This window comes from Pangasianodon hypophthalmus, chromosome 22 (genome assembly GCF_027358585.1).
Source record: "Pangasianodon hypophthalmus isolate fPanHyp1 chromosome 22, fPanHyp1.pri, whole genome shotgun sequence".
NCBI classification, from domain to species: domain Eukaryota; kingdom Metazoa; phylum Chordata; class Actinopteri; order Siluriformes; family Pangasiidae; genus Pangasianodon; species Pangasianodon hypophthalmus.
The window spans coordinates 18,304,578-18,327,920 of record NC_069731.1 but is presented as its reverse complement, the minus strand read 5'-3'; the positions used below and the strand labels follow the sequence as shown (position 1 = coordinate 18,327,920).

Sequence of the window (23,343 nt, the reverse complement as noted above, 5' to 3'; positions counted from 1 at the left end):
AGGATGAGCTCCAAACAACTGAGTAAACATTATGCACAAGTTCAAGAAACATGGAATAATAAGATCTGTGCTGCAAGTCAAATGTTTGAATATGTGGAGGTGTTTCCCACTATTGGCAATTAAATGCATGTAAAAAAAAAGTCCAGTTTAAGGACATCTTCCATTTAATGTGCAAAACACCAAGGAGATGTTTATGCATTCAGATGATAACGATCAGCTTGAATAATAATGATCAGCTCAGATAATAACGATCAACTGAGATATTAACGATCAGCTTGAATAATAACGATCAGCTGGAGTAGTAACGATCAGCTCAGATTATAACGATCAGCTCAAATAAAAACAATCAGCCCAAATAATAATGAGCGGTTTAGATTATACTGATTAGCTCAAGTACTAACGATCAGCTTGAGTAGTAACGATCAGCTAAGATTATAACGATCAGCTCAGATAATAACAATCAGCTGGAGTAGTAATGATCAGCTCAGATAATAACAATCAGATCGAGTAGTAATGATCAGCTCAGATAATAACAATCAGATCGAGTAGTAATGATCAGCTCAGATTATAACAATCAGATCGAGTAGTAATGATCAGCTCAGATTATAACGATCAGCTCAGATAATAACAATCAGCTGGAGTAGTAACGAATAGCTCTGATAATAACAATCAGCTGGAGTAGTAATGATCAGCTCAGATTATAACAATCAGCTGGAGTAGTAACGATCAGCTCAGATAGTAATGATCAGTTCGAGTAGTAATGATCAGCTCGAGTAGTAACGATCAGCTCAGATTATAACGATCAGCTCGAGTAGTAACGATCAGCTCAGATAATAATGATCAGCTCGAGTAGTAATGATCAGATCGAGTAGTAACGATCAGCTCAGATTATAACAATCAGATCGAGTAGTAATGATCAGCTCAGATTATAACGATTAGCTCAGAGAATAACAATCAGCTGGAGTAGTAACGAATAGCTCAGATAATAACAATCAGCTGGAGTAGTAACGATTAGCTCAGATAATAACAATCAGCTGGAGTAGTAACAATCAGCTCAGATAATAATGATCAGCTCGAGTAGTAATGATCAGCTCGAGTAGTAACGATCAGCTCAGATTATAACGATCAGCTCGAGTAGTAACGATCAGCTCAGATTATAACGATCAGCTCAGATTATAACGATCAGCTCAGATAATAATGATCAGCTCAGATAATAATGATCAGCTCAGATAATAATGATCAGCTCGAGTAGTAATGATCAGCTCGAGTAGTAACGATCAGCTCAGATTATAACGATCAGCTCGAGTAGTAACGATCAGCTCAGATTATAACGATCAGCTCAGATTATAACGATCAGCTCAGATAATAATGATCAGCTCAGATAATAATGATCAGCTTGAGTAGTAATGATCAGCTCGAGTAGTAACGATCAGCTCGAGTAGTAACGATCAGCTCAGATAATAATGATCAGCTCGAGTAGTAACGATCAGCTCAGATAATAACGATCAGCTCAGATAATAATGATCAGCTCGAGTAGTAACGATCAGCTCGAGTAGTAACGATCAGCTCAGATAATAACGATCAGCGCATTAATGATGTAATGATTGTGGCTGTAACTCAGACTAGCCAACGAGCCGCCCATATGTGTCTCTTCATTATTTGTTCCCATTTACCCCTTATCACTCAGCTTAATCATGACACTGATGAAGGGCCTTGTTTTTCTCGACCCTGTGTGTGTGTGTGTGTGTGTGTGTCCTGCAATGAGTTCAGCCTGTTTGCATGTCGGCTGTGTGTTAATGTTTGGCTCTGTCTCCTGATCTCTCTGGCAGATGGTATTTAATCTTCCACGGCCATCTGGACCGACTCTCTCTCGCATCTTTAACACCCACTCATGCCTGCCTTTATCTTTCTTTCGCTCTCTTTCTGTCTCTCTCTCCGTCTCTCGTTCTCTCACCACTGCACACACAGGTGTCAGTGAGAGTGACGAGATATCACACACTCTTAGTCATCCTCACACACTCGCTGATCATTTCTCCACTGTGAAATGAGCGTTACATTCAAGTCAGACATCGCTGCTTAGTTTATTTCTTTTTTCCTTTGAAGGGTTAATGATTAATGGCTGTACCATGTGACTGGCACACACACACACACACACACACACACACACACACACACGATTGAATGGAGCGTCTGAAACTAGGTGTAGGACTTTTCCTTATCTCTCCAGCTGAGACGTGAACATGAATCACGGTGTGTAGTGTGGATAAGCTGCTCAAGGGCATTAAAGACCAAACACTTCAAATCCGATTATTTCTTGTTGCATAAATAAAGACATATTTATCGAGACAGAGGCATAGCCAAGAATTCATTTCAGGCTATACGTTAAACAAGTTAAATGCAAGTGTGACACATTCATGTAAAATGGGTGGTTGCCAAACCATAGTAGAAGAAAATCGGAAATTAAATTTTATCTCATAAAAAAATGATCATTATTGGTCGGCCCTTTTTTATGAAAAAAATTATCATACAATTCTATAATAAAACTGTATTTTAAAAACTATTTAACTAATATATTTATATGCATGTAGGTCCACTACCATTTTTAAGAAGTGTAAAAGGGGGGAAAAAAATAAGAAGAAAAAAATAAGAATAGAAATTTCATACTCAAGTCTATCTACACTGAAAAAAATTCACTTCAGAATATTTGGATTAAATATTTAGTGATGGTACCAACATACTCCATTATGTCACACCCACACCCACACCCACACACACACACGGATATGAGGTTATACTGATGGCATTCACTGACATTTTATTTAACTGATGTGCTAAAAATGATCTGATGTCAGCACACGCACAAGGAACCAGTTACTCAACACGACAAGCAGGTTCTGACGTGTGAGTAGGAAAAAAAATCCGATTTTCAGATTTAGAAAACAAGTGCAATCTCTTTCGAAATTCTCAGCCTCTGTTAAGAAGGAGGAACTCCAGGGTTATCACTAACTCAGCTTTGCAGAATGGCGTATCATGTTTCTGTGTGACTAATTCAGTATATCTACTCGTCCATCCCAATTCCCAGAGGAGTTTCCCCCGAGGCTGTCCATCATCAGTCAAAAGCTAAACGATCTGCTGCCATATGCTGCAAAAAAGTCCCTAATAGCTTGCACATAGGCGTCCATATGCTCTAAAGTCTGAGCCTTTTAGCCGCTCAGATGATCCTGTTTTATGTGGACGTCACTGATGGGCTTGTCTTCGGTAAGTACCCTGAATAAATGCAGCACAGCAGCCGCGATCGATATGGTATTTTATGGTTCTTCTCCATTTGGTCTTCTTTATTCTGGATGTAACTGGCTGAGTTTTTGAACGCTCTTAGCAGTGCATCCTGCTTTGTGACACATCCAATACATCTTAAAGTCCTCTTTATTTCTTCAGAATAGACAGAAGAAGTGAACGGTTTTCCGACGACCGTTTGTCTAGCCGTGTTTCCTTTTACACTCAAAGTTAATTCCTTCATTTCATACATTTCCTGCATCATCTGACCTCTCTTACTTACCTGTATAAGTATTTTACCTACAAATCATCCGCCTTTTAATAATTACAAACTGACTGGAAGCAGCTGACTTAATCTTTTTTTAATATTTCAAACCTTTTTAATTTTCTTACTTTTTGCGACATTTTTTATTTTTCCTCATTATCAGTGTTCATTTTTTTCATATTTGAGTCGTAGAAATGTCTTCGAGATTCATGATGCGATGTTGTTGTCATATCGCACACCCCTAATCCTCCTTTTTGAATGTTAATATTAATTTAAATGTTTAATATTTGTGATAGTATTTATAATTATTTATATAATCATTATATTATACGTTATAAGCGTCTATAATGTACGAATGCCTGTAGTTGTACCTTATATCTAAATATCTAATGAGAGCTAATTTCCTAGCTTTTCGTAGCTATTAACTGTTTATAAATAACAGGATGAAAAAATTCTCAGGATAAATAAATAAATTTTCAGGAGTAATTTAGTTCGCATTCTTTGAGAAAAATCTTGCGAAGTGAGCTTTTCTGACACATACATTAGCGTTTGAGGATAGATCCTTCAAAAAGTGGAAGAGAAAGGGTAAAAATACAAAGAAAAATGGAAAGTTCAGCTGAATACAGATTGCCTTCTATGTACTAAACTTTGGACGCTTAGTGGCAGCCAGTTTTGCACGTAATTTCATGCCATCTCTCAAAACCAAGTGCAAATCAGCGTCTTGAGTAGCCACCCAGTTATAATGTATGTGTGCGAGGCGGTGCCGAGATTATATTTTTAGGCAGTATCTTTGATAAATAAAGGACTTACATCTCCGCCTCATCCACATTTCCTCTGAAAACACACTATAGTTCGCCAGGAAGGATGATCTCTTATAGTCATAACGCACAGGATCAGTAGAGGAGATTGCACGTAATTGTCTTCTTCTCCCTTCCGGAGGAGGGTTACGGTGGATGTCGGGATGGTGAAGCGTTATTTACAGTGCGACATGAAAGCACACTCGGCCTCACATCTTGATCTACAAAATAAGGTCATTCGCCAAACGTTCCACTGCGAGGACGGTGAGGTTCCCTCTTCAAACGTCCCACGCTGGCGGGTCACAAAGCGGTGGGGCTTTTATGTGCGTCTTTGAGAGATGGCGAGAGCGCCTACGTGTGGGTGTGTGTCACAGCAACGGTGGTGACTGTGCAGGGTGGCGAGGCAGCGGGTTAAACTCTCTCCTTTGTTTTCGCCTGAATAGGAGTGGGAGCACGACTCTGACTGTGTCGGCGATTTATTCACATTCCCCGGCTCAATGACGGCGTGAATAAGGAGTGGGCATAGGCAGCCAGTAGCGCTGTTTAACCTCGTACCTTCTAAAGGTGAGGACTCTATTTTGGAGATGGGACTCGGCTCTCTTGAGAAGTCATTCTAGAGAGATCTACAAGGAGTAATCTCTGAGAGACAGAGAGAGAGAGAGAGAGAGAGAGAGATGGATATAATTGAAAAGGGAGGGATGGAAAATCCAGAGAGACAGATATAGAGTGAAAAGGGTGGCTGAACAAGATTGAGGGTTTGAGCAGTAGACACATTTTACAACCTCGGGGCAGTAAAACGATGTCAGAACGGAACACAGATTGGAAAGGCATACCATTAATCTTCTCTTCACTGGCATTGATGCAAAGAACTCCTTTACCTGCCGTAATTCTGTGTCTCCATATATGACAGGCAGCAGCATCTGAGTGCCATTTAAAAAAAAGGTTAAATATGACATTCTGGCTCTTGAAAAGGTTCTCCTGAGCCAGGATGGCGGAATTGGTAAGCAGAGAAAGAGAGAGCGAGATGGGTCGAGGAGGAAGTGCTGCTATTTTCTGTGGCCACCCTGTCTGGGTTGCGTCAGCATGACTAAGCAAGCCTAGTCCTCTGTGCCTCGATGAAGGTCGCAGTCACAAGAACACTACTAATCATCCGAAGGGCACAAACACAAAGGTCTGGGCCGGAGCAGGAATTCCCAACTCGCAGGGATTCAGGGTACAGACTATACACGGACAATGAGGCTCCATTAGATCTGTGTAGTTGATCACTTCCCCCATCTGTCAGACAAATATGGTCACCATTTGGCTTCTTTCCATGTGGGAGTAGAAGGTATTCCCTTAGCTGATGTTCTTTGCACATTTGGATTGGAGTATTATGGAAGGGTTTTGGCTCCATGCCAGTGTGTAAGTAGATGATTTGGGGGCAGTGGGAGGTCAAATCGTTAGGATGATGTAATGCCTTTATCAGGGCACCAGGTTTTCTGGGTTTCCTTTGAGGACTGTATGCTTCAGGGAGTCTCCTGTGATCTTTCACTCTGCACAGGAAGTGAAGTGAGCTTTTAGAACAAATCCGCCTCCACCTTTGAATGTTCTGGAGTGAGATGTAGTTCAGTCCAGCTTGAGGAAGAATGTGGAAGAGCCTAACTTTTGCACAGATTGGAATACGTTCACATTCTCGTTTGACATGCAGATTGCAAACAAGGTGCTCTTTTTGCCATATACTTCAAATAACGAAAGAACTTCAATCATAAGTATGTTCCTTGAAAAACAGGACTGCACAGCTCCACAGATCAAGGGTTCCTTGAATAGGTTAGGGCTTTTAGCTTCCTCCATAGAACCCTCTCTGAAAGAGAACCCCTCTGTTAAAGGATCTACATAGAATTTTGAATCCAATCAATGGAATCCAAGAGGAACAAACCGAAGAAAGCTGTAAGGATCTATACTGAACTATTTTTACCCTATACTGGTGTGTTTTTATAGGACAATTCAGAAAATTGTTGACTGACCTTCAGGATATTATTTCTGTCACAATTTCTTATCATGCATTTGAACACATTTTAATATTAAAATGTTAAAACACATTTTAAAATCTTTTCTTGACCTGTCATAAAGATCCGGAAATCCACATACCACTTCTGTGACATATTCATCCTGTTGCTTCCACAATTATGAGCAAAGCTGGAAAAAATCCCCTCTGTGCAGTTACGCAAGCAGTCGTGTGATATTTGGACCAATCGCACATCAAAGGTTTGAGAAGCCGTACACATCACAACCTAAAAACTCAAAACTTGTGTCATAGATGAAAACTTCTGTTTTGTTTATGAGCTATACATCTAACATCTCTCACTTTGTATGCTTTTTATGATATATGATGTTCTTCAACATTTAACTAGGTGGAAATTGACAGGGAGAAAGGAAAGCACCTCTGCGTTGTTCCTGCTGAGGCTTGTAGAGATAGGATTCTGTCCATTCAGCATAAATTTCATCGAGCAGGAAGTACACCTCCGCTCTAGAGCAACTGACAGGAAACCATGAGGAGCTAAGTCTTCCGGCAGACATCCTCATATACTCGGAAAGCAAAACACCAGAAGCACTTGATGGTCATTCGAGGCTGTCCACTTTTCACCTTAGCTTGTTTTGCCATGGGTCATGATCTCAACAGCCTTAAGTTCATTAAAGAATTTTATTATGTGACTCTGAATCTTGCAGAGGTATTCACTTTTTTGTAGTATTGCTGTTGAATCATAATAATTAAAAAGTTGTCAACTGGAAACCTACCCCTTCTCTTGCACCCCATAAAGGCCAAACTGATTCCATGTTCAGGATCAGAAGGTTGTGTGTGTGTGTGTGTGTGTGTGAGTGTGTGAGGTAGTGGAAACCTTTGAGAATGACCGAGATGCTCTCTCCAAACAGCTGTGCCTCTTCCTGTGCAGATGTTGCCAGGGGAACAAGGACAGGACATGCTCTAATCTCGGTGCTGACCAGCAGCTCGAGGCCTTTCCTGGGCAGGCCCTTCCTCTGCCGTTTCTTTTGTGTAGTATGTATGAGCACACATGGGCGGAGTGGCTTCTGCCAGGCTGCCTCAGCGTCTAGCCTGTACCGTCTGCGGGTCTCGTTCCCAGCCGGTTGCAGTGCTGGGGGATTGATATGAAGACATGAAGATGCTGAAGATGTTTCCTACTCGCTTAAGGCAGAAATTCACACGGGTAGGATTTTTACTTTCACTTTGCAAGTGTTTTCCTGAACTCTTGATTATATATCTGCCGTAAACCTTACATCTGTTGGTGAACTGCCTCCTCTCTGTTGGATGATATACTTCTTTCTGAAAAAAGTGGACAGAGATAGAGAGAGAGAGAAAAACAACAGGACTGGGCACGAAGGTGGCAAGAGCGCACTAAACTCAATGCCCCTCCTCTGGGGAAGTTTGCCCTTGGCAGGATGACAGATTTTCTTCTGAGTTGATGTCCAGCACAGAGGACCACATCAAAGAACTTGCAATAAGAACAATCACGCTAAATGATCTGGACTCCCTTCTGTCCCTTTATTTTTTTCTTCACTTCTTTCACATGCTCATACTTAACTTGATGAAAGTTGGACGTTGTCATGGTGTTTGTTGGCATCAGATTCACAGTCTTAGCATCGGTTCTCATGATGGGCACCCAGTAATTAGCAAACATTCTGTCTCAGTTCTGAGCGGCTCTATTGAGTATTGCTGAAGCGCAGAGTGAAGTTCTTTATGAATAGACTTCAGAGAAAATTTATAGTAATGAGATGACGCAGGAGAAACAATGGCCTCTGTGTGTGTGTTTGTCGGACCATGTGGACAGTGTATCATTATTTGTATTAGGATATTTTGCAACTGACAGTGACAGTCATGGAATATATGAAGGTGGAATTCTGAAGAAACGCTTTTTTTTAAGTCTGTCAAGTTAATGAAGGTGTCTGAAAATGTCAATAACAATGAATGAGGTCTTTGTCCTTCAGTCATAGTGAAGGAGGTGTGGCGTTTGTGCTTGTGACAGTGAAGGAGGTGTGGCGTTTGTGCTTGTGACAGTGAAGGAGGTGTGGCGTTTGTGCTTGTGACAGTGAAGGAGGTGTGGTGTTTGTGCTTGTGACAGTGAAGGAGGTGTGGCCTTTGTGCTTGTGACAGTGAAGGAGGTGTGGCCTTTGTACTTGTGACAGTGAAGGAGGTGTGGTGTTAGTGCTTGTGACAGTAATGGAGGTGTGGCCTTTGTGCTTGTGACAGTGAAGGAGGTGTGGCCATTGTGTCTGTCAGTCTAAGTGAAGGAGGTGTGGCTTTTGTAGCTGTCAGTCCAGGTGAAGGAGGTGTGACCTCTGTGTCTATCATTCCAAGTAAGCAGGGAGTTAACTTTTGCATTTTACAGCTCAACTGAAGGAGGCGTGACCTTAGTCCTTGTGACTCAGACTCTGTACCTGTTAGTCTATGTGAAGGAGGTGTGGCTTTTATACCTGTCAATCTAAGTGAAGTAAGTTTGGCCTCTGCACATGCTAGTCTGAGTAAAGGAGGCGTGGCTTTTGTGAAGGAGGTGTTTTGCGCTGTCAGTCCAAAGAAAGGAGGTGTCCCTTTTCTACATGTCAGTCTGAGTGAAGGTAGCATGGCCTGTTTGTCTGTCAAAGTGAAGGAGGCGTGGCCTCTATTTCTGTCAGTCCCAGACAAGGAGGTGTGGCTTTTGTGTCAGTCCATGTGAAGGAAGCATGACCTCTGTATCTATCAGTCTAAGTGAAAGAGGTGTGGTTTTTGTACCTACCAGTCTAATTAAAGGAGGTGTGGCCTCTTTGTCTATCATTCCAAGTGATGAAGGTGTGAAAGGCATGGCCTTCCACTCTACAGAGCTAATAGTTTGCTTAAATGTATTGAATTAAATTTATACATCAGAATATTGATGACACATCAAGATGTATTTTATTAATGTGCAAGCGGAGATACACTCCTCTGTAATCGATCACTCTATCATCAAGCTGTATCATCACAGACGGATACTTCTGATATTCAAATATATAAATACATCATCCGACGCATTCGTCCACAGCAACTCCATCAGAAAAGCATCTGCATGCTAATACAGCTAGTGCAGAGTCTGAGAGTTCTATCAGACTAAAGCCCTGTGAGAGAGGAGTTAGTACAACGTCATACAGCAGCGTCATCTCCCTCCATCTTTTATTTACGTAGAATCTGAATGACCTTCTGATTCACCCTGTACTGACAGTAAAGAAGATTTCTCCTCATGAGTCACACATCTGACTCCTCCAACTCTGTCCTCTTCATACGCGCATTTAAAAGTTTACAAGGTCATGGGTGTGAGTGAGCAGATTGCCTGTGAGATGGAAACATGCAAAAAAAAAAAAAACCCAGCTCAATAGGCATTTGTTTATTCTTTTTTAAGAAATATGTCGGCTTTTGTTTTGGGTTTTCTTTTTTTTGCCTACAGACTGAAAATGCTGAAAACACGGAAATATCCAGACTGTGACCTGAATCAAGAGGGTTTTTTTAATACCTCCATTCACTTTTGTGCCTATATTTAGATACAAAGTTATGATTCAGACTCTTTCCATCAGGGGAAATGTTCCAGTGCGAGCTTACGCTGGAGGCACAGATTATACCACGTGATTTGTTGAGCTCACTTATAATTGATTAGTTTAATCGATCTTCCTGTCCTTGGCTTGGAAATGTAGATATAAATTAAGCCTCTCTCTCTCACTCTCTCTCTCTCTCTCTTTCGCTCTCTCTCATGGCTTCATAAAGAAATCTTTTTTGATGTGTAGTTCTCGCTTTAACGAATGAAATGACGTGAGATGTTGTGGAAATGTAAAGCTTAATCTGAAACCTAGGGGTTCGTAGGATGGCTGCACCTTCTTGTTTGCTTACCTTGCTTTCGTTTGTCACGTATTAGCTCCGCCCCCTTAGGACATGAGGAAAGGAAACCAGAACAGGCGATGCGACACCGAACGTATTTATTTTTGTGAACGTCCAGCTGTGATTACACAACAAAGTAATCTCGATAATAATTTTACTGCACATTACAGAATGTTAAACTTGAAGCAAAACAATACAGGTGAACAGGGTTTTAAAAAAATAATAGATATCACAAAATTGTGTATTTTTTATGCAAATGAGCCCTCAGCTGATTAAATGTGCATAAATTTGCTTTTTCATGGAACCAAAAATTTGACAATTTGACAATTGGACATTTTTATAGAAGTTCAAGCTCATTTTAATGGACTTTGGTACTAGGTCTTTATTTGGTCTCAGGTTTTAATTAATTATTGTGACTAAATTTTGTTCTTATATTTTTATTTCTAGTCTTCTTAATTCTTCTGAAGGCATGTTAGAAATTAAACGTCGTGTAAAGATGGCGGACTGGGATTGATTTCCAGGTCACGAGCTGGAGAATGTAGGGTCGGGTTGACAGATGTTCCAGCATTATTACAAATAAAGCTGAATTATTTCTTTTGGTTCTTTTTAGATTATTTGTTTGCCTTTGATTTTTTTTTTGTCTTGGAGAGACTTCCCCCTATGTTTCATTCTTTTTTGTGCGTTTTTTTTTCACCCCACCCAGAAACCAGAGGAGGTGCGCACTTTTGTGTTCAGCTATATTTGACATGTTGTAATTATATTTAATTATATATGATACAGTGAGCTATAAACTCATAAAAAAATTCCAAGGCAAAACAGTGTATGACATTTATTATTTTTAAGTTTAACAATAAATAAAAAAAAATGCAACATATTTTAATATGGAAATTTATTTATTTATTTATTTATTTGTTTGATTGTTTGTTTGTTTGTTTGTTTATTACACCTTTTTGTCCTTTTAATCCTTACTTTGATTGATCTGTAAGACTTTAGTGGCTAAAAGAACCTTGGCCCATATAATCCTATAGCAATATATATATAATAATAATAATAATAATAATATATTTACCATTTTATGCTTTGGAATAAAACTCGTAAGAATATGCAAGATAATAAACAAAAGTTTATTTCATTTATTTTCATTTCATTAAAATATCATTAATGCATTAGTTCAGCGCTCCTTCAGTTCCAATGTGCAGACATCTGTCCCTCGTGTGTCTGGACGTGAGGACACCGGGTCAAGGCCGGAATGTCGGATCCATACTGCTGTGTCAGTTTGAGGCATTTTACTTGTGGACGAGTGAAAACATGTCAATCCCTTTGTACAGACTGACCTTTACAAAGAAGCGTAACTGGAGGCCGGGAGGCCTCACAGCTGTTCCGGTGTGTTGCGTAACGCATCATCACACACACACACACACACACACACACAAAATCCAGGTCGCACTAGCCACTCATAGTTCTCGCTCTAGAAAAATGCAGCTTGTCATGTTTCTGAGAAACCGCAAAATGTAAACTCCTCTGTCCTGTGTAGGAAAACGTCCTGCCTGCTACAAAGCGCTGACACTCCTTCCATAAATGTTAAGAAACATCCACTTCCAGGAAACTTCCTGTATCAACAGCCATCTCTTTTACCTAATTAAATATATTAACACGTTTTAATCTGTTTATTATTAGTATTAGATTATATAGAGCACTCCTTGTGTTAGTCGTTACTATAGAAACGATAATGTCAGGGGTGCTCAAAGGATAAATTTATTAGCTAGGCCACCAGGCAAATAAAAGCTCGAGTGTGCTGCCTAGTCTGATGTTTTGATCTAATTGATGATGCTGATGTAATATAATAACGTAAGACAAGCTAGCTAGTTAAGCGCATTAATACAAGAGTGTGAATTGCCAGCGAGAGTCATGGCGTAGCATTGTTGTGTTTGAGACCCCGACAAAAAATCAGCAAGTCGTTGGTGAACGTTTGGGCTATGAGAAGTCCGTTGGGAAGTTTGCTTTCTTTCTCGGGGTTGTTGAACCTTCTCGTCTGCAGGTCAGCTACGAATAAAAAGTGAATAGCACAGACAGGAAATCTGCTTGTCCTGGGGGTCCAGGCTACTCATTTATCCACCTCTGGATAACATATTTCATCTGATGTTATACAAAATTAATCAACACATTCTAACCAGTGGTACTTGAGAATTCGGAAGCTTTGTGCTATCAGTGTGATTAGTCGATTATTTAATAAATGTTACAGGTCTGTTGATGTGTGAGTGGAAATGTGATCGGAGGACGTTCCGCTCTCCAAGGCCGCTGGCTGACCGAGTCGCTAATTGTGTTGTGCAGACAGCTTCCGAAATTTGTTTCCCAGAATTCCAAGCGTGCAGTGGACGAAGGCCGCAGAGCTGGAAAGTGGGGTTAGAGGAGGCTTTTGTGTTCCCTTTAGGTAAACCCGACACCGTTAGTGCTACCTCCTGTTATTCTCGGCCGGCTTTGTGAGATTAATGAATTGGCATGGAGGCAGAGGAAGTGCTCGAGTTTCAGAATGCTCTTGTTTTGATCCGTGCATCACACGCATGTCTTTGGCTTGGCACTCGCCGGTTGGAGGGAGTAGTTACAGCCTAGTGGTGCTTGGCTCTGCACAACAGGTGCTTTTAATCTTAGCTACAGTGCTTTGTCCTGAAATGAGTGTGTGTGTGTGTGTGTGTGTGTGTGTCAGCTGATAGAGAACATGGGGATCTCCAGCCTTCTCTGGAAGGGGACTTTGGAAGGGAAATCTCGCACTTTGGATAGAACACACCCCTCCTCTGGGCTTCCCCTTTAGTCACTTAGTCCTGGACATGCGAATAATTGGGACACACTCTATGGTTTCTATTCACACACACACTCGTGAGCTGAAGCGGGGCTTAAGTGCAGTAATGGACGGGGGTAAGGCCTGGGCTCTGGCGCTCAGGGAAGCACTGGCGTGTGCTGTGCGTTTCAGACTCAAGGCTCTCCGTCGTCTCATCTACAGGGAGCCTCCGAGATTCTTCAGCCAAACTGTGAGTACCTCAGTGTGACCGGCGTTAAAGTTTTCACATCACAGAATTTCTCCGCATTACAATTTACAAATCAGTAAGTGCTCGCTTTATTCGGGCAGACAAAACACAATTCTGCGTTTTAGTTTTGATTCCTATGTCATATGTGTTAGGGTTGTTAAATGACAAAAAAGAGAGTGTCATAGTGAAGTATCTTAAACTGTTTTTACAAAGTTCTTCAACATATGAACTTCCCACAATGATCAGTTCTTGGGCCCCTGAGAATTTACTCTTTTCTAAGTTACCACTTGGCCAAAGAAATAAATATCAGCTGCTGGTATTCTCTCAGTGTGCTGATATTAAAATTCTCACATTTTAGTAATTGTCTAAACTTTTATGATGTTGTTATTATTACAAAATGTTAAACAAACCTTATGGTCTTGGGGTCGTGCTGTTATAGAAAAATAATCAATGACAGCGTGGTGTGATGAAGTGGAGTAACTGTTAAAACCACGAAGTTGATTATTTTCCTCTGAAAGCATGTCTGGAAGTGTTTTATTTCTTTTATACCACATTTTTTATTTATTGAAGAACGACACGTCACACGTTTTGCTCCTTTACAGTTACACTTAATGTTGTGTAATATCCATGAAACACGATCACATGATCCCCGGCCTCTCTCTTTTCCTCTCTCTGTAAGTTTTCCGACGTCTTTAGAACAGAGGAGTTCACGTGTTGTGGTTTCTCGGCAAACATGACAAGCTGCATTTTTGTCTTGACTCAAAATTACAGCTTTACCTCTGATTGCTACTAAGCGCTGATACTGGAGATTCCTTTTATAAATGTAAATAAAAAAACATATCCTTACAGAAAGCTTCAACATATCACTGATTACACACTTTAAAAAAAAACATTTATGTGTAGCGTCCACCGTACAAGTCCCTGTGAATGAGCTGTTACCATAGAAACAATAACATATTAGAGCAAGAACATTAATGTAACCCTGTGAGTTGCAGCTGCACTACAGTCAGAGCTGCTGTTATAGAAAATTAATCCAAAATTTCTGACCAATCAGAACGCAGATTTCATCAGCACTGTGCTGTAGAATGTACTTTGTATAAAACTGAAATTTGAAACTTCCAAATGGACCAAACTTCTGCTACGAGTTCTTTTTTTTTTTTTTAAAGGCCACAAATAGATGGATTTCTTAAATGTTCTTAATCACTGTTTTAATTATTGCCTCACTTTTGCGAGATATTGATCAGTGTCAGGTCACTCGTTTATACACAAAAATCTATTGTTTTTTTACGTCGTCTTTGAATGCCTTGTTCACTCCATATATCAGAAAGACATTTAGGCATTTTTTTGCAGACCACAACATCTCTTTTACCCCCATTGTGTTCCTGAAACAGGAAGTGATATGACAAGTCTAACCAATGACGTTATTCAACACCCAGCCCCAGGAATGAGTCACTTTCACACACTTTCTTTCCTCACCCCTGAAAAAAAAAAGCCTCAGAATCTGCTCAAAAATGTTGCCTGTCTAGACACACTCTTCCCCTTAACAATAGAATACAGGTACAGGTTGAACATTGCAGTATGTCTGATGATAATAAAGTCTTGGCACCCACTTAGTGGACAGTGTCTGCCAGGCTCGAGCGATGACGTGGACTAAAACAGCTTGTTATTCACGCCGATGTCCACTGCTGCTATGGAAAAGAGCGCATGATTCATTTCACACTTCCTCTCTAGATTGGGTTGTATCTCCGGGCTCGTTTTATCTGAGTGGTTATTTGTAATGTTCTTGACACATGACCAGTGATTTATGTTCACGTCAGTAAATCTGTGCAGATATGTTACGACTGATTATCTACTGGAGCTGTGAGATAGAAATATATGTGAACTCTGACGGGTTAAGCTGCCAATCTAAACCCATCTTTTCTGTCCTTTTGTTGTTAAGCTGTGTTAGTGATCTGTCTGGTATAAAAAAATAAGAAAGAGTTGATAAGAAGTACAATGACAATTATTTCTTATGTGTGTATTTTCTCTCATTCAAAAGAGAGGAATAGAAGGGAGCAGAATAAAATCAAGTGGAATAGAATAGAAAATAGAAGAGGCCAAATTAGAATGGAATGGTGTGGAATAGAATGGAATAGAATGGAGTAGAGTGGATTGGAATAGAATGGAGTAGAGTGGAATAGAGTGGAGTGTTCAGTGTGGTATAAATAAGTGCAGTGTGTATGTGGAGTGTTCAGTGTGGTATAAATATGTGCAGCGTGTATATGGAGTGTTCAGTGTGGTATAAATATGTGCAGCGTGTAAATGGAGTGTTCAGTGTGGTATAAATATGTGCAGCGTGTATATGGAGTGTTCAGTGTGGTATAAATAAGTGCAGCGTGTATATGGAGTGTTCAGTGTCGTATAAATATGTGCAGCGTGTATATGGAGTGTTCAGTGTGGTATAAATATGTGCAGCGTGTATATGGAGTGTTCAGTGTGGTATAAATAAGTGCAGCGTGTAAATGGAGTGTTCAGTGTCGTATAAATATGTGCAGCGTGTATATGGAGTGTTCAGTGTGGTATAAATATGTGCAGCGTGTAAATGGAGTGTTCAGTGTCGTATAAATAAGTGCAGCGTGTAAATGGAGTGTTCAGTGTGGTATAAATATGTGCAGCGTGTATATGGAGTGTTCAGTGTCGTATAAATATGTGCAGCGTGTATATGGAGTGTTCAGTGTGGTATAAATATGTGCAGCGTGTATATGGAGTGTTCAGTGTGGTATAAATAAGTGCAGCGTGTATATGGAGTGTTCAGTGTGGTATAAATATGTGCAGCGTGTATGTGGAGTGTTCAGCGTCGTATAAATATGTGTAGCGTGTATGTGGAGTGTTCAGTGTGGTATAAATATGTGCAGCGTGTAAATGGAGTGTTCAGTGTGGTACAAAATATGTGCAGCTTGTATATGGAGTGTTCAGTGTGGTATAAATATGTGCAGCGTGTGTATGGAGTGTTCAGTGTGGTATAAATAAGTGCAGCGTGTATATGGAGTGTTCAGTGTGGTATAAATATGTGCAGCGTGTAAATGGAGTGTTCAGTGTGGTATAAATAAGTGCAGCGTGTATATGGAGTGTTCAGTGTGGTATAAATATGTGCAGCGTGTGTATGGAGTGTTCAGTGTGGTATAAATATGTGCAGCGTGTATGTGGAGTGTTCAGTGTTGTATAAATATGTGCAGCGTGTAAATGGAGTGTTCAGCGTGGTATAAATATGTGCAGCATGTATATGGAGTGTTCAGTGTTGTATAAATATGTGCAGCGTGTAAATGGAGTGTTCAGTGTGGTATAAATAAGTGCAGCGTGTGTATGGAGTGTTCAGTGTGGTATAAATATGTGCAGCGTGTATATGGAGTGTTCAGTGTGGTATAAATAAGTGCAGCGTGTATGTGGAGTGTTCAGTGTGGTATAAATATGTGCAGCGTGTATATGGAGTGTTCAGTGTTGTATAAATATGTGCAGCGTGTATATGGAGTGTTCAGTGTGGTATAAATATGTGCAGCATGTAAATGGAGTGTTCAGTGTGGTATAAATATGTGCAGCGTGTATATGGAGTGTTCAGTGTGGTATAAATATGTGCAGCGTGTATATGGAGTGTTCAGTGTGGTATAAATATGTGCAGCATGTAAATGGAGTGTTCAGTGTGGTATAAATATGTGCAGCGTGTAAATGGAGTGTTCAGTGTGGTATAAATAAGTGCAGCGTGTATGTGGAGTGTTCAGTGTGGTATAAACATGTGCAGCGTGTAAATGGAGTGTTCAGCGTGGTATAAATATGTGCAGCGTGTATATGGAGTGTTCAGTGTGGTATAAACATGTGCAGCGTGTAAATGGAGTGTTCAGTGTGGTATAAACATGTGCAGCGTGTAAATGGAGTGTTCAGTGTCGTATAAATATGTGCAGCATGTAAATGGAGTGTTCAGTGTGGTATAAATATGTGCAGCGTGTATATGGAGTGTTCAGTGTGGTATAAATATGTGCGGCGTGTATATGGAGTGTTCAGTGTGGTATAAATAAGTGCAGCGTGTATGTGGAGTGTTCAGTGTGGTATAAATATGTGCAGCGTGTATATGGAGTGTTCAGTGTGGTATAAATATGTGCAGCGTGTATATGGAGTGTTCAGTGTGGTATAAATATGTGCGGCGTGTATATGGAGTGTTCAGTGTCGTATAAATATGTGCAGCGTGTATATGGAGTGTTCAGTGTGGTATAAATATGTGCGGCGTGTATATGGAGTGTTCAGTGTTGTATAAATATGTGCAGCGTGTATATGGAGTGTTCAGTGTGGTATAAACATGTGCAGCGTGTAAATGGAGTGTTCAGTGTGGTATAAATATGTGCAGCGTGTATATGGAGTGTTCAGTGTGGTATAAATATGTGCGGCGTGTATATGGAGTGTTCAGTGTGGTATAAATAAGTGCAGCGTGTATGTGGAGTGTTCAGTGTGGTATAAATATGTGCGGCGTGTATATGGAGTGTTCAGTGTGGTATAAACATGTGCAGCGTGTATATGGAGTGTTCAGTGTGGTATAAACATGTGCAGCGTGTAAATGGAGTGTTCAGTGTGGTATAAATAAGTGCAGCATGTAAATGGAGTGTTCAGTGTGGTATGAATATGTGCAGCGTGTATGTGGAGTGTTCAGTGTGGTATAAATAAGTGCAGCATGTAAATGGAGTGTTCAGTGTGGTATAAATAAGTGCAGCGTGTATGTGGAGTGTTCAGTGTGGTATAAATATGTGCAGCGTGTATATGGAGTGTTCAGTGTGGTATAAATATGTGCAGCGTGTAAATGGAGTGTTCAGTGTGGTATAAATATGTGCAGCGTGTATATGAAGTGTTCAGTGTTACTGTAAATACCAACGTAAAGACGTCGTATATGAATGAATTCGTTATAAAAGATGAGAGTGTAAAGTGTATGCAGTGAGTTTTAGTATTTAACGGCTGGTATTTCGGTGTGTGTCTCTGACTGTTAGACCTGCTGTAACACTTTAAATTCACCAGGCATTTCTTCACCACTTCACTGAATGAATAAAATCCAGAGTGCAGCACTCGCATGCTGGAACGTCTCACGGTGCTACAACAGGTTCTGTACAGAGCGTTTCAAACACACAGCGTAGAGCTCAGATCCAGCTCACGCTGATTTCCTGCTTCTCCTCGCTCTCAATCTCCTCGCTCTCATACCTCTCATCGCTCTCCTCGTTCTCGCTCTCCTCTTCTCGCTCTCTCGCTCTCTCTCTCCTCACTCTCGCTCTCCTCGCTCTCAATCTCCTCGCTCTCCTCGCTCTCTCTCTCCTCTCTCTCACTCTCCTCTCTCTCTCTCTCTCTCTCTCTCTCTATCTCTCTCGCTCTCCTCACTCTCTTACTGCAGGAGATCTCGAGTAGCCGGCTCGCTCTAATTGAGTACATCAGACAGCTTTAGATGAGAAGGCAGATTAGCAATGCTTGTTTGCGGCATGGAGAGGCTCTCTGCAGCACACACACGTACACACACAAACACACGCACACACACACACACACACACACACACACACACTTGAATGCTGTGAGAGCTCAGAATTTCCAAACAGGGAGTCCAAGCAGGAAGACTTGCACTCCCAGAATGCATTTGCTGTCGGCTTATTTTTATGATCAAACACATAGCAATCACTAAACAGAAAAATCAAACATACTATAAATATAACAATTTTACAATTATAAGGTTGAGTGGAATGTTAGCAGCGTGGCCACGCCCTTTCACAACACCTCATTACAACACAAGGCATAAATTCTACACTCATGGACAAATTTATTGTCTTGAGGTGGCTCTTGGATAGATTTTAGCTTCCTAGAACCCACCGTTTTAGGGTTCTACATGGAGCCTTTAGTGCACTTTCACACCTATGAGTCTGGTTTTTTTTGTGCAAATCACAGAGAAATTGATACTTTTAGTTCATTTGGTTTGGTTTAACTAAAAAAAAAAAAAACTGTTTGGGGGTGCTGTAGAGTGTCTCAGGGGTTAGGGGTTAGGCTTATGCTTATGTTATGTTCAACTTACCTCGGAAGTGGAAAGTCAGGAACTGGGAATTGCATCGTTTTGACCTCTGTGCATTCGGGCTACAAAGTGGAGAAAAAAATGGTGGACCTGCATGTTCGTCTTTTGTTAGCAAGAAGCTAGCCAGCTAACTCTGAGTGATGTATATTTTCCTCCTCAAAACACCAAACTAGCAAATCTAGTTCCTGTTATAGGTTTAACAAGCGAATATGTCTGTATGTTGATTGATCTAAAGGAAATGCGTGTGTATGCAGTATAACGCATTTAAAGGCAAGGAGTGCTACTTTGTTTACTGTTGATGCTGTGAGCAGCCATGTTGATCTGATGTCACTTGCTGAACTCAGGGTTGAGGAGATTCAAGTAGTAGGAGATCCGTCCCTAGTTTCCGAGTAGGAGTTTGGGTTTGGGTTTTTCCCAAGCTGAGCATTATAAGCATTATATTCCCAATGCAGCATTATAAGGAGTTGGATCAGGTCCAGCTCTACCTCTTAGCCTTTTGAGCAAGGACTTTCTCAAAACACACGGCATGTTTGATTCACTTCCTGCACCTGAGTCGATTCAGAGTCGAATCACTTTCTCACAAGGGTTCAGTGGAAGCTTAGTGAGACCGTCTCACTCAGGCTGTGTTCTCACCTGCATGAAGAATCACACCGAGGAGGAAACACAGCAGGGTTCTGTTCAAACAGATTAACACTGCGTATACGAAACCGTTGTCCGACAGTGACAGAGAACCCTGACGTGTTCTAGAGTCGGCCTTCTTGTAGTCACATTGGCAATCTGTAACTACAGCATCAAACGTTTTTAAGTGCTACTGATGTTAAAGGGGTGGGGCCATAAGGTCAAAGAAACAGCAAGCATAGATAAATGCAGAAATAAAATACACAAATTTCTACAGTAGAAGAAATATTGTCGAATTGGACCACACATAGAGTAGCGAGAGCGCAGAAATTCAAGAGCACCGTTGCCAAGTATGCGCACAGGTGTCTTTAAATCCTGTGATTAAGAGGTGGGACATGAACTTCCTGCATCGTCACCATCTGCGTACTGAGTCACAGCAACTGAAATATCACCACAAAGACACACACACTCTCACAACTCTGACGAAAATCACATTCCGCGCACAACACCCCCTCAAACAGACAGGAGACTGTGTTTAATTGCGACCTGATGACTTAAACACTGTTTCCTGCGCTTTCGAGTTTGTTTGGACGTGAGCCTGAAAACAGAGCGCTCACTAACAAATGTGTTTCATCTGCAATTAAAATGTCAGGGTTTATTAATGTTATTCATGTTAATGAAGCAGAATATTGTATTAAAATAGGTGTTTAGGTAAAAAAAAAAAAAACTCTGTACTTAACCTGAGCTCATCTTTCAGCAAGTGTCAAAACTGTCATCTCCAAAGCGAGGCGTTAGTTTCCATTCCTGGCCTGCTGAAGATGAGGCGTGAATTACGCTCCTGTAGGCGGCGAGGGTGGTGGTGAGGGTGGTGGAGATGGCGATGGTGATACTGGAGGCGGGTTGCTTATCGTCGATGGCGTATCACTCTCTCCTCCCTTCCCTCCCTCGTTCCCTCGCTTTCTCACTCCTCCCTTGATTGCTCTGATATTTGTCCTCAGTGAGGTAGAAGTTGCTAAGTGGGATCAGGAGCTGCTGCTGCACACGTTTCTGCTCTGCTCTTGCTGATTTCCGGACCTCCTCAGCACGTAGTTCTACTGATTCTGGCATCATCATTCAAACTTACAAAAGTGAACAAAGAGAAGAATCTCACCTTGCGGAGATTCTCCCTGCCGTAGTCTCTGGTATGATCTCCGGCAACGTGGTGGGTCCATCTGGACCTGATAAAGTCTCTCTCCGCATGGCACCATGCCATCTCGGCTGAAGGAATCGGGCAAAGCGGCGGCAGCACCATGGAGCGAGCGCCGGCCTCCACTCCTCCGGACTCTCGCTGGGACTCCCAGGTACTCAAAGGGGAAGAAGATCTGGGGGATCTGGGTTTGTGTGGAATCTTAAATCTCGACGTAGGTTGATGCTCCGAGTTCTTATTTTTTACTGGCTCTCAGCTGGTGCCCACATGTTTTTTTTTTTTGTAAAAACCTCAACACTTATCCTTATCCTGTGGGTGTCCAGATAAAGAACAATTCGAGAACAGTCCTGGCTTAGGAATCGCTATCGGTACTTGTGGTGACATCATCGCGTACTGCCGGGAGAGGGACATAGAAAAGTGGAAAGAGAGAAAGAGAAAGAGAGAGGGAGAGTAAACGAGAGCCTGAGCGCCAGGTCTTTAGTCACCCTCCTTCACACCCACTAACGGAGGATTGGGAGCGGTGTCATGGCAACCATGTAGGAAGCCGTCCATCAAGTGGGCTTTCTGCAAAGTCCGTTCTCGATTTTTTTTTTTTTTTTTTTTGTCTTTTTTTTCCCTCTCACACCAACCCACCAGCCTCAAGGTCCGCTGATTGACCCCTTGACCTCTCCTCCGTTGTTCAGCATGGCGGATCTCGAATCGGATCCAGGAATAAATGTGATAAAGCAGGGCAGAGGCGTGATGTGCGTGACGTGGGTGAGACTCAGGGGTTCGAGTTTGTTTGGCTCCTCGCAGCATTTTGATTTCTTTCCGAATCTGCTGGTGCACCGAGGGAAGGCTGTGTCAGTGCGCCTGAGAGTGTGCAGCCTTCAGATTTTTTTTAGCACAACACAGGCGGATGTGTCGTGTTCACAGAGAAGCTCAGCTGCTGTATGCTACGGCTTTGGACCACGTATTAGATCAGTGCTTTATCCAGGGCTTTATCCAACTTCTTAACCAGCTAGCACTGAAATATTGAAATATTGTAGCCCTGAGATAAAAGGTCAGTGATATTACCAGGAAAAAGTGGTGCATCTTTACACATCTTGACAAAAAAAATCTTGTTGGACGAGATTCCAAGAACATCCAAGAACAACGTAGAGTTTTTCAGAAAACACATGACAATTTTTATCAAATATTCCAAAACATCAAAAAACATTATAACAAGTGAAAATATTTTACATAAAGGTGAATTTATCTAATGTCTCATTATAAAATTATTATAAAAATGTTTATTTAAAAAAATGTTTTTCTGTACATGTGTTACTAATTTCAGGCTTCCGACTGTTCGGACAGATAATTTTAACACATTTCTATAAATAAATGCTTGAAATTACCTAAACTGACGATTTTTAAGATAGAAATATAGGTTTAATAATTTCTCATTTGATACATAATCACTGAGATCGCTATTTTATTGCAGTCATTCAAGGATCAACATCATAACCCTCTACATTGAGCGGAGTGTAGTTATGTTATTTAGTTTATTGTTCCAGATTAAACCAGTAAACTTATTGTGCATGTTGCATTGTGTGTTGCCATAGAAACAATTAGGTTTCATCATTTCGTAACTCAGAAAAAATGTCCACGCATTAACGTAGCACGCTCGCAACAACCTAGCATAACCTAGCATCATCGCTCGCAACAACATTATTATCAGTACTGAAATACTAAATTCAATATTTACGACCAGAAATGCTGACATATATAATGCTTAACTGGAGAAAGTTTTTTTTATTGTTAGCTAACGTTAGCTACCTGTCAATACAGACAGAGGATTGGGCTTTACATGGTCGACTGCGTCAGTCACTCAACGCTTGACTAATTTTATAAGCTGAATTGTGGTGTACATTGAGACTCGATTTGCATATGAGTGATTTTGTTTGTTTGTTTGTTTGTTGCATAATCAACATGTGTCCATGGAAACCTTTTTTTTTTCAGAACTGTTCATTAGCATGAATGTTGAGTCGTGTGTTTGAATCTCCACTGTGTGTATCATGGAAGGCGAGTTTATCACAGAAGGCGATCGGTTATGAGGATAAATGGAAAGAAATCTTCAGAACGAATCACCCACACACAGCTGCGCAATAACGTTAATGAAGGGATGCTCGCTGGTTGTCAATTCACATTAGTAGCGCAATCATTTAAATCAGTTTTATCAAAAGCAATGTGGAATAATGATATTTTGTGAAATTACATTGTAGAG

The 23,343-nt window shown here is 41.0% G+C and overlaps 1 protein-coding gene across 4 annotated transcripts in view; it reads left to right on the top strand.

Annotated features, from left to right (window-relative positions):
* rps6ka3b (ribosomal protein S6 kinase, polypeptide 3b) overlaps window positions 1-23,343 on the top strand; it is a 50,649-nt gene that overhangs the window by 7,828 nt on the left and 19,478 nt on the right. Inside the window, exon 1 of one of the 4 annotated variants that reach the window (XM_026937834.3) lies at window positions 7,173-7,538. The exons of 1 other annotated variant lie outside the window; for it this stretch is intronic. In XM_026937834.3, coding sequence (XP_026793635.3) covers window positions 7,488-7,538 — 51 coding nt within the window. In that variant the 5' untranslated portion in view covers window positions 7,173-7,487. Of the gene's footprint in view, window positions 1-7,172; window positions 7,539-12,931; window positions 13,234-23,343 lie in introns of those variants that run through there. 2 more of the 4 variants (XM_026937832.3, XM_026937831.3) reach the window with 2 other exon arrangements.